Raw genomic sequence first — 12,957 nt, forward strand, 5'->3', positions numbered from 1 at the left:
AATAAGAAATCACAAGTTGCTATCAAGGAATTTGAGATTTCCAACACTTTTAGCTGATGAACTTTGCTATCCATCTTCAGAGTTCTTAAAACATAAATAATAGTATACGAGAAACAATGATGCAGGTTATGCAACGCCTTATAGAGCTGGGAGCACTCCAACCTACTGGGGATCTGTCTTCAGTAAGAATGCAAACTATTTGCAGTTCAAATATTCTCATTTTTGTCTTCACTCTTGGCTTCTTAGATGATAAATTTACCTTCCAGGTGAGGAGATCTGTACAGTTTTTCCTTGACCATTTGCAAAGCCAGGCACCAGATCAGCAGCAGACCCTTTCTGCAATCGGGGAGGTTGGTCAACACTGTTACATTGCATCAGTGAATTCAGAATATTTTTGCTGTTTGTTTCACTTGATTACTACAAATTATCTGCTGAATCTTCAGTCCACAATTTATTATTCAATACTTTCTGTGTCAGGATTTATTTGCAATAGCACAAGACCAGCCATTCCGTTTTCCATCTACCTTTGCCTTTGTTCTCAGGGCTTTTTCAACACTTGAAGGTGTGCATCTTCCCAATTGGAAAATTCTCCTACAAAAAATTTGAGCATGTCCCAGTGTTTATTATTAGTTTCACATTAATATATAAATTATAATATGGTAACATCATCCTTTCTGGTGAAAAAACTAACTTCTTTAAAATGAATTAAAAGTAAGTTTCAGTAATGATTCTTTCATTTTTCTGACAGGCATAGGCTACACACTCAATCCAAATTTCTCCTTTGCAAGGATTGCTGCACCCTATGCACAGGTTCAGAGTTCAGATAGTCCATGAACAATTATACTTCCCATACTGCATTAGTGCTCATACTTTCTTACCACGTTACAGGAACTTTTAGATATGAGGCAAAAGCAGATTACACCACCACAGCTTGTGGAGGAGATAAGAAAGCAAGCAGATGATGTACCACACACACCTCTTCCCTGAACTTTGTTTGTTTTTTTTTTTTCTATGATGTTTTTTTACATCTATTTGATGTGAAGCATGTACTTATGCCATTGTTCAATGTGATGATCCATTTGAATCTATAACTCTGGTGTAATGCTTTTAGGCTAGATCCTACACCATGTCAATGCCACATAGAGTTCAAAGAATAGAAGAGTTTACAAAGCAACTTGAAGCAGGGGATCTAAAACTTCGAGTCCGAGTTCTCGAGGTCAGATTAGAAAAATCATACCTTAAAAAACACAGATAAATTTGTTCTATTCATTTGATATTATACCTTCTTACTTTTTATCCTCTTTTTCTTAAAAAAATACAAAAAATTTACATTTTTATGACTATTTTACCTTTGTATTATGTATCAAATGAATATAAAAATGTTACGTTATCATTACTCCTCAGTTTATCCATATTTTTTTGGTTGCATTATTTTTATTCAGAACCCTTTTTTTAAAATTGAGATTAATAAGTTAATTTGGCAGTCTGAAAGAGCTGCTCGGAAAGCAACGACTTTACAAATGGCAACTATGTATACCGTGTTAGGAGGAACTCTGCTAAATCTTGGTATCACTATGAGCAACCAAGGCAATGTAGCTATGGGAAATGGATCTTTCATTGCTGCAGGTTACTTTATCTTACAAAGCCTATTGTCCAATCATGTTCAAATTTCTTCATATAACTGATAGATGTAGCATTTGATTTGAATGTGCAGGTATTTTTATGACACTGTTTGTCAGATCCATGCAAAGGGTAAAGATGCTTGATAAGTTTGAAAAAATGATATAATAATTGCTTACCAAAATATTCGATTCTTTCAGGCTTCTGTAAACTTCTTTTTCTCCATTTTATAAGATTGAATTAAATTTTTTTTCTATGATAATGTTTATTTTTTATTTTTTCTTTCAAATATGACAATTTCATAATTTATTTTCTTTCTTTATTTGACAAATTTGACTTTGATTATAATTCTCACCTGCTTTTAGTTATTTCCTTTCTCATCGTTTACTTTTTAGTGTTTGTTTCAAAGACGAACTCGAAGATTTTAAAAATCTAAATCAAATTTAAGAATACAATTTTTTATTTATTAATAAAACAATTTATGTAAAAATATACCATTTTTGTGCTTGGCTTTAAGTCCCTAATGTCTCTTTTATAAAAAGAAACCAAGAAAGAGACATATACGGTTGGCAAATAACATTAAGTGACGGATCATTAATTATTTGTTGACTTAAGCAACACTCCTGTTCTTTTATACTTGTTTGTTCTTACTGTATTAGGAAGTGAGATGTAGTTGCAATAACATTAAACTGAGAGTGCATTAATTCTTCATTGACTTAATGCAGAACAATATAGTATTAAGAACCTCCATTATTATATATTTTTAATCAATGCATTTCAAGACACATTTTTATGTATTGTACTTTAGTTTAATATTTACAAGTACCATTGTCGGATTAAAAATAAACAATTTCTAAAATCACTAAAACAGAAATAATTTCGAAGTAAATTCTATTTCCTGAAGAAAATATTAGCAATTCCCTGTTTGTGTATAATTTTAAATATTTTATTAATTGTTGAGTTGAAATTTATGAAAAATTGTAAAATTTATTGAGTTTTTATTGTTTCTTTATTAATTATGTCATTGGTAGAGAATATTCATCTTTTATAAATCATTTTTGTATAGTCTCACATTTCAGAAGTCAAAAGTTTTAATTAAGTAATTTGACTCTTTAAATTATTTTTCACTTAATGAATTTTATAAAATTTATAGTATAAATATATTTCAGATTAATAAATACTAAATTTAATTAATCAAAGATTTTATAGAGGAATTTTTATCAACAAACCAATCAAGGTTCTACAAGAATAAAATACAATCTCTGATATCAATTTAATCAACTTTATTTATTTTTAAATAAATCTTATGATACAAAACAAATTACATATTTATCATTATAAGTTCAATATCAAACCATTTCATCATAGTATATCAACTTACAATTCAACTTCAATCAAACAATATTTTACTTATCAAAGATATAATATAGCTCAACTGATCGATAGATCTACTCTTTTTGTTTCAAATTGTGTTTTTCTTTTCTATTCACAATTTATAATCAGATTCAACTTGTCAAACCACTAAAAACCAATGAAAACTCATTTATCATTCATTGATACCAACACATACAAATCACAATTTCACATATGCAATGACGCTATCAAATCAACCAAACATCACATACAATCTCTCAAATGAGCAAATTTCTCTCATTCATAAATTGCAACCACTTCAATTTCATGTACACATCAAATGCCTCAAGTTCAAATCAAATATTTCATAAAAACACATCTATAAATAAATCAAAATCATAACACATGTTCCATTTATTCAATCACAACAAAATTGTTGAATATATAGCTTTCCTTGCTTGGTTCATAAAATATTTCTTACAAACTCAACCTCACATAGGTTGTTCTACTTGCATTCAGAAAATTTTGATCAACGATCATAACATATATTATCAATTGTAATCAAACAAAGATTTAACTTCAGTTATTAAATGTTACTTGCAAGTCCGAAGACTGCACATATAACTAGGGAAGATGAATTGACTTTGTTCAAGATTTTGATGAACTAAGATTGTAAACCTCAACATTAAGAGTCTTATTTGATCTTTAAATTTATGAATAATTAAGTCAAATATTAAAAAATAAATAAATGATAAATTTTAAAAAAAGTTACAAAAATAATATTTTTTATAAAACGAACTTGGAAATTTATTTATACTTTCAACTTTTATTATTAAAATATTTTAGTGTTAACTACTTTTATATATTTTCTAGTTTCTTACGAATTTAATCATATATTTTATAATTACTTATTTTTTATATTAAAAAACATTACTTCTTAAAAATATAACATTTATAATTTACAAGGTAGATTATTATTTAGTGACAGTACAATTTTATGATATTTTCAATATATGAGTTTAATTCTTTATTTTTTGATATCTACTTTTTTTATTTTACAATTTTGATTTCTGAGTTAAGTAGTTAAAGTAAAATAAGAAAAATTGTATTAAAATAAAAAAGAAGTAAGTATCTTTTATTACAATATAGCCACAAAAAATGTCTATTTTAAATTTTAAAAATTAGATAAAATTTATTGAGAAATAAACAAAATAAATATCACTTCTAAAGAAAAAAAAAGAAAAAAAATCACATAAATGACATTTAACATGCACTGCTAAAAAAGATAAGAGTCATTCTCCCTGCACCTCACCACTCTCGTCCTGCATCTCCAAAAAAAATTTTAATTCCAACTATGCCCTTGCCACAGTCAACGAGGAGAGAGAAGAATATTATGGATTTTTAAAAAGTTTAGTAAAACTTTAACTCCTCTTCTGCCGCATCTCACAGTGAAACCCTACACCTACACCCCCTCCTTCCTCCCTCTTTTTCTCTCCGTCCTCCGTATCTTGTCTCTGCCATCCCACGCTGCGTTGCTCGCGTTCCTCCGTTGTTTTCCTCACAGATCTGAGCTGCCGTCCAGGTTAGTAACTTGCATCTACTATATTTGTTTGCTGTAATCTGTGCTTGGTTCGGTTCGTGGTTCGTGTTCGAAGCTCGCTGGAGGTGCACGTCCGCAGTTAGAAGTGCGGAAAGGGATCAGAACCGCATTTCGATATGCGGCAAGGAGAAACGCAGTTCGATCTGCGATAAGCACAAACCGCAGTTCGATCTGCGGCACACATATACAACCGCGTTTCGATCTGCGGAAGCGGATAACCGGAGCTGGTGAGGCACAAAACTGCATTTCAATCTGCGACAAGGAGAAACGCAGTTCGATCTGCGGATAACCGGATTTCAAATGGCGTTTTGAAACTTAGTTTTTTTAATTAAATATCTCTCTATTAATAATATGTATGTGATCTCCAGTATAGAGCATAATCCATGAACAAAAAATTTAAAATAAAAAATCATAACACAAAACAAGAAATTTAAATAAAAAATAATAACATAATAAAAAAACATAAAAAAAAAGATAAAAAAACATGTAAAAAAAATCATTGCAGGAATATAACTAAAAAATCATTAAATCAAAAAAACATGCATGAAATAAAGAAAAAAAAAAATAAAGAAAAGAAAAATAAAACAAAAGCATGCATGAAATATCATAAACCGCACTTAAGTGCGGCTACAAAATAAAAAACGCACTTCGAAGTGCGGTCACTGCTTTCCGCACCTCGAAGTGCGGTTACGAGATTCGTGTACCTGTCTTCTTCCTCTCGTCGAACGTCAGAGTGTCTTCTTCCTCTCGCTGTCACAGTAGATGTCCAAATCTCCCAACAAACCCAACACTACCACCACCAGATAATCTTAACCACCAACTCAATCCAATTCAATACACAGCAAAGAACTGAAGAAAAATAACAATGCTTGCTACAGTGAATTGCTATAGTGAAAAACGAAGAACATGGCGCACCTGAGGGTTTATACCCAAAAAATATTTTTGTGGTTGGCAGTTAGGAAAATGGTTGGGGGTTAAAAAAAATAAATTCATTAATTACGTTTTGACTTCGAGTGATTCTTCCTACACCTCACTGCCTTCATCCTGCACCCCCAATTTTACTTCTTTACCCTTCATTAACAAAAAGTCAAAAATTAATACCGCACTTCGAAGTGCGTTTCCTAGTGGTCGCATTTCGAAGTGCGTTTTAATTAATTGTTTCCTAACCGCACTTCGAAGTGCGTTTCCTATTTTAATTAATTGTTTCCTAACCGCACTTTGAAGTGCGTTTTAATTAATTGTTGCACTTTAAATCCAAAATAATATTTAACATTACATATAATAATTATTATTTAATTCAATAAACAATTTAATAATTATTTCAATTTCATAAAAAATTAAAAAACTTAAATAAAATTAAATACATAATAAATAATATATTAAGAAAATAATAATATGTTGAAAAATAACAAATTCAACAAAATTTAACAAACAAATAAAATAATTCAAAATATATTAAAACAAAACATTTTATTTAACAACTAACATAAAAAATTAAATTTATTATACTAACCTAATAAAAATAAAACCTAATAAAATAAATATATACTAACCTAATAAAAAAAATTAAAAAACTAAACCTTAAAAATCTAACGCACTTCGAAGTGCGGTTTGTCTCAGCCGCAGATCGAAATGCGGTGGGATCTCCGTGCTTTACGCATTTTGAACTGCGGTGGGTGGGTTTGTGCTTTCCGTAGATCGAAGCGATTTGTTTTTGCAGTTCGAAATGCGGTTTCTCTGTGTGAAAGACAAAGGGTATCATTGAAATTAAAATATGTTTTGGAGATGCAGGACGAAGACCGTGAGATGTAGAGAGAATCACTTTTTGACTTTTTATTAAATGAAGGACAAAGAAGTAAATTTGGAGTTACAGGATAAAGTGAATAAGGTGTAAGAAGAATCCCTCAAAAATAATTGTAATATCTCCATCATCACTCTACTAGAAAAGAGGGACAAATACATGAAAAGGTAGTTAACAGTTAGGTGGGTGGCTGAAGTAACGTGCATTTCCTCATGCATTGGGTGCTACGCCACCGTTTCATTGGTAGAGTTATTTCATTAAACTGCACTTTAAAATCATATTTTTTTTTATCAAGTCTGATATAAATATATATTTATTCTATATAAAATTTAATAATTTTATAAATGTATAAATTCAGACAAGACATTTGGCTTAATAATAACTTGTACAAAATTATTTAATAATAGCTCCTACAATCGCACTATTTATAACATTTCTTAATGGTGAGAAATATAAATTATAGTAAAGAAATAATACTTTTATGCTTTAAATAAGCATAGATGTGGATATCTTTTTAAGTTGTAGCATTTTTAGAAACAGTTTTCAATCAAATTATTATTAGAAATTATTCTTAAATGAATTATTTCTACTAAATATATTTCTTAATTTTAATTTCACTCTTAATCTAATTAAAAACTAGTTCAAAAATTTCCTTTGTTACTCGTTTTAAATTTAACTTCAATAGACAACTTCATATTGTAATTCTTACTTATTCATACTCAAACTCACTGTCTTAAATTAAATATTTTTTATTCTACATCTTATATATTTTTAATTACCTTATGTGTTTTTTTTCACTTCATTATTTATATTTTCCTTTCTTCCTATACCAAATTGACTATTTTTAATAAGTAATAGTGCTCATCACCGTGATTTTTCATTTTTTAAGTATTTTTTTATTTGTGTTTATATTCACAATATGAAAATTTTTATCCGGAGAGTAGCGTTTGTGTTAAAAATTCAAAAAAGCCATTTAATGTTTTTTTTTTAAAGTGAAGTATAGTAATAATAATGTAGTTGATAAAGAAAAAAACAATAATTCATTAATCAATACTTTAAAGATATTACGAGACCGGGGATTAATAGAAAATTAATTATTTTCAAAACCAGAAACTAAATTATAATTTGTTTGTCATCATTAAAAAATTGTTAATGGGTCATTAGTTATTCTATTTTAAAGGTACCTATAAAAGATTATCTAATGATAATTAGTGTATGATTGATGGATTAACAATTAATGTAATAATATATATTATGTGTGTATGTATGTATAAGTCAAATTTTATATTTTTATATATAATAGTTATGATGAACATTTTATCTTTATGTAGATCTATAACAATATAATTATATATTAATTAATATTAAGAGGTTGATTTGTTATTATTATTATTAACTTAATTATACTATAATTGTTGGTCATGATTATTATGTAATCAAACGATTATATTGTTCGATAAAGATGATTATCAAGATTATATAAGAAATCAATCTATGATGAATGATTTAAATGAGTTGATGAAACAAGTTTTGCTTAAAGTGGTCAGTCTTAGATATAAGTTTATAAAAATTAATTTGGAAAAGCTTAACTTATTATCAATTAAAAAGAAATCATCTAAGCCAAGTCGATTACTATCCATAAAATATTGATTAAGATCAATGTAGATAATAAAAAATCAATCATTCAATTAAACCTCGTATAAACCCACAGGAAGGAGGAAAAAATGAGTCATTCATTTAAAAAATATTTTATCCTATAGTCAAATTAAGTTTCCACCGTGGAAAGAAGACATGTGAAGCTTTCTATCTGTACCATGCCCTCCATCCACATCTATGTAACATGCATGCATCTTTTTTAAACTAAATCGTTTTTTATTTATATTATAAATAAATTTGATCAAATTTTACATATTTTCTATTAAGTCGAGATATATTAATTTGAATAAGATTATGTGTTTTAAAAATAAATTGTTTAATATTTTGGTAGGTGGACTAAGGTTGCATGTGTGTCCTTTTACGGAAATTAAAAAAGTAATAAGTGTGCATTGCATGGGTCGCATTTTAAATTTTATATGCAATAACAGTCTTTAATTTATCAAACTCTCCACTTAAATCATTCTTGAACACCAAATTACCTTAAATTAATTATTTTTAATAAACCATTATTGTAATGTCTTTGTTTCATGTTACAAATTAATTACTTACCAAAATAAAGAGTATCAAAATCAATTTTTTCTATCTTGCATTTTCGCACACCCTAATCATCATAATATTAACAATATATTACCTTGGTTTGTAACATCGCAACATAATCAACCTTAACACACTCTTAATAACTTTTCATATTATTAATCTAATAATAATGGTTTTTAAATGTATCTCACTAATAATGAATTTGAGTTAATAATAATAATAACAATAACAATAATAATAATAATTATTATTATAATTATTGCTTACTACCTAACACACATTTGGATTAAAGTTGAAATTGTTGAATGAGAATGTTAAGAAGATAAGAGCGATTGGGTTGTGCTTGGCCTTGTCCAGTAACACGTTAAGCAATAGTATGCATTGAAAGGCGCGTGTAACTCGTGGCGTCTTCCACCACGCCATATATAAGTTCACACATCACCCATTTTCATTCGCTCTTCACTCCTCTTTCGTCTTCTCACTGCTCCTTCCACCAAACAACAAACACATAGCTAACAAAGGTATATTCCAAACTTTCTTTCCTCAATTTTCTTCAGATCCATTTGATGCATGCATCAGCTTTTATCTGTTTCTTCATCGTTTATTTTTTACTCCTGATTCTCTCCTAGATCTCCATTTCCCCCTCGCTTCTCTCATCGTCATCTTTCATTGCATATTATTTGCTTGCATACGAAAACAACGAACGAGGAGCAGTCGTACAATCTCGCTCTGCTTTTTCGTATTTTCCAATTTCCGAATGTTTAACTGTTAAGAGGTTGATTCGGGCTTTGATAATCAGTTTTGTTGATTCTTGTATCCTCCGTACTTGAAATCAGTTTACAAATATTATGTATCTTCGTTTTCTAATTAAGCCTAAATCTCTCCGTATTTAATGTTTTGGATTTCAGACTCCGTTTTCATCTATCAATGGTGCCAGCAGCTGCAGCTTCTTCAGATTACATAAAACCCCAAGGTCGTTCATAAAATATTTTGGATTACCTACTTACACTTTTGAATTAGAGTATATTGTTGTATCGCGCTGTTTATATTCCCTTTATTTCACCTTGTAAAGTTTCCTCTGTAAAACAGTTCGTTTGATCCGTCAGGCACAATCATAAAGAAAGAAAAAAAGTTAAAAATTAAAGCGTTAGTTGATCTTCTATGTTTGATTTCTGTAGATGTTTGCATTGTTGGTGTTGCACGTACGCCGATGGGTGGATTTCTTGGTACTCTGTCATCTCTATCTGCCACTAAGCTAGGCTCTATAGCCATTGAAGGTAACTATGGAACCATATTTCAGTGCTCATTACATTGCATTTGATCTTGTCATGTTTACATGTTTTTTTCATTGATACGCAGCTGCTCTTAAAAGGGCTAATGTTGATCCATCCCTTGTGGAAGAAGTAATTTTCGGAAATGTTCTTAGTGCTAATTTGGGGCAAGCTCCTGCAAGACAAGCTGCTCTCGGAGCAGGAATACCCAATTCAGTAGTCTGCACTACTGTTAACAAAGTTTGTGCATCAGGAATGAAAGGTGGGTTTATTATTAAGAGAATTCTATTTGTATCATTTTATGTTTTTAAAATATAGAAAAAGGACATTAAATTTGTTCTGGCTATTGCAGCAACAATGCTTGCAGCCCAGAGTATTCAATTAGGCACAAATGATGTTGTTGTGGCTGGTGGTATGGAAAGTATGTCTAATGTACCTAAGTACCTGGCTGAAGCAAGGTCAATATTGCATTTAATTTGACTCTCTTTAAGATTTGTTCTAGTTGTGGCAGAAACTGATTCAGTAGTAAAACTTCAGGAAAGGATCGCGCCTCGGGCATGATTCACTTGTTGATGGGATGTTGAAAGATGGGTTATGGGATGTCTATAAGGATGTTGGGATGGGAGTGTGTGCTGAGCTATGTGCAGATAACCATGCATTTACAAGAGATGACCAGGTCTTTAGGATTATTGTCTTTTTAGAAAGATTTTAGCAGGATTATTGTAATAAATTTTTGTGATGTCTCTGTTTTTCCCTCAGGACAACTATGCGATTCAAAGTTTTGAACGTGGAATTGCTGCCCAAGATAGTGGTGCCTTTAAATGGGAAATTGTTCCAGTTGAAGTCTCTGGTGAAAGGGGAAAACCTTCAACAGTTGTTGATAGGGATGAAGGCATAGGAAAGGTAACCACATAAATAAGTTGAAACATGGTAATACTTGTATGAATAGTAGTTTAGCCTACAAAAACACTTGTTTATCTAATAATATTCCCAGTTTCATGAGTCTGAAATATGTTTGAACGCCATAGGTTTTCTAAGCATGAGTTATATGGATATTGGATAATATTGTGAATATGTCCAGGTCTATTAAGGTAAACAATTAATCAGAAGTTGGGATTGGAATTTAAAGTTTTTTTTTTCTCCTCATAAACAAAACTTTTATACAGCTTCTAGCTGCAAAAATTTAGTAAGTTTATAGTCAATAGATTTGTTTATACTGGCTGTCGAATACAAGTTAATATATTGATATATTTTCCTTTTTCTATGCCAGTTTGATGCTGCCAAGTTACGCAAACTTCGTCCAAGTTTCAAGGAGACCGGAGGTTCTGTTACTGCTGGCAATGCTTCTAGCATAAGGTTAATATGTTATCAAAATTTGCTCATTTTTTTAATGTTTAACGATTTGGATGCTACTTACTCACCATTTGATGTTATTATGAATGATAAAAATGTAAAAGTCCCCCTAGTCATGTGAGTAGTTTTAAACTGTCAAATGACTTTTTTAATTTGTTATGTGAACTTAAAAACTTTTAATATTGACCATCCATATGGTTGTATCGTCCATCCATATATTGGTTTATGGTTAAAATTTGCTTATCTTATTCTTATAAAAAATGGACTTTCCACTATATAAATCTCTTATATGTGTGTTGGACCAAGGGGTAGTATGGGGATGAACAATGCTTGTAAATCTGCCTCGTTCTCCTGGTAGTATAGATAGCAAAGAATGTCGTCAGGAAGACAAGTTTTTTTTGCCTATATTATCTTTGAGCCACAAGTGATTCAGTTAGAGTTATATTTTGACATATTTAATATTTTATATGTTTCTTTGTGTATTCATTTATCATTAATTTAAATTCTCAAATGATAATTAACACCCATCATTAGTTTAATATTTTAATAAAAATGAAAATGCTCTTTCCAACAGTGATGGTGCTGCTGCATTAGTTTTGGTGAGTGGAGAGAAAGCACTGAAGCTTGGGCTTCAAGTTATTGCAAAAATCACTGGATTTGCTGACGCTGCTCAGGTACATGAAATATATTTTAAATATGAACTACATCTTCAGACCATAAGAAATAAGAAATAGAGAAAACGATTCCGGGATTCACACTATTTCTAGCATTTGTTATATTATTAGTATAATTTCATACTCATAAGTTTGGGCTGTGCAGGAACCAGAGTTATTTACGACGGCTCCATCCCTTGCATTCCCAAAGCCATTTCCAATGCAGGGTTGGAGGCTTCACAAATTGACTTTTATGAAATTAATGAAGCTTTTGCGGTAGGAATTACTGCTGAATTGTAGTACTTTTTCAATTCATGATGCTATAGATTTTAACTGTTCATATTATTGTCCATAGGTTGTGGCTCTTGCAAACCAAAAACTTCTTGGACTAAATTCGGTAAGTTCTTCTCTGTGTCATCGAGTGAAAGTTGTAATCCTATGGTGTTTTCTGTTGACTGTCTTGAAGAGTGGATGCTGTTGTAGGTCCCGAATCCCTCTTTGCATAGTGCAGAGCATGCTACAATTTGTCTACAACCCATAATTTAACATTATTGTGGCCATTAATGGTCGTATCTCTAATTATCTTAAAGAATGTATGCTGTCGTAGGCTTCAAACCCATCTTTGCATAGTGCAGAACATGTTAGATGTTTTTCTATAATCCATAATTTAACTTAACCGCGATCATTAATGGCTGTACCCTGCCATTTATTCCTTTCACTCAAGTAAATATTATTTTGCAGGAAAAAGTAATTGTACGTGGTGGAGCTGTTGCACTGGGTCATCCTCTCGGTTGTAGTGGTGCTCGCATTCTGGTGACGCTTTTGGGGGTATATGCTCTGTTCAAAACGTTGTTATTTTACAATATAGAGTAGCATGTTCAGTCTTTCCATAATATTGAATGTTGTTTTTGGACTCAGTTAATCGAAAAGTTATATACTGCAGGTATTGAAGCAGAAGAATGGGAAGTACGGAGTCAGTGGCATTTGCAACGGAGGAGGTGGTGCATCTGCCCTTGTTGTTGAGCTTTTGTAAGCCCTTTTTCAGAGCCAGCGTTTCGTGCAAAGCTCAAAGATCCTGTTTCGTACAACAATATATTACCTCGGTTTGTAACA

The 12,957-nt window shown here is 30.6% G+C and overlaps 1 protein-coding gene across 1 annotated transcript; it reads left to right on the forward strand.

Annotated features, from left to right (window-relative positions):
• The first annotated feature begins 9,037 nt into the window (after window positions 1–9,037).
• LOC108322514 (acetyl-CoA acetyltransferase, cytosolic 1) lies at window positions 9,038–12,916 on the forward strand. Its single transcript, XM_052872864.1, is given in 14 exon segments — window positions 9,038–9,088; window positions 9,476–9,540; window positions 9,746–9,844; window positions 9,927–10,100; window positions 10,191–10,296; window positions 10,376–10,514; window positions 10,598–10,741; window positions 11,109–11,194; window positions 11,766–11,865; window positions 12,011–12,041; window positions 12,044–12,120; window positions 12,200–12,241; window positions 12,586–12,672; window positions 12,788–12,916. Coding segments are annotated over 13 exon segments (1,221 nt in total). The 5' UTR covers window positions 9,038–9,088; window positions 9,476–9,494; the 3' UTR covers window positions 12,878–12,916.
• The last annotated feature ends 41 nt before the right edge of the window (window positions 12,917–12,957 follow it).

Source organism: Vigna angularis, chromosome 2 (assembly GCF_016808095.1).
Source record: "Vigna angularis cultivar LongXiaoDou No.4 chromosome 2, ASM1680809v1, whole genome shotgun sequence".
Classification (NCBI taxonomy): Eukaryota; Viridiplantae; Streptophyta; class Magnoliopsida; order Fabales; family Fabaceae; genus Vigna; species Vigna angularis.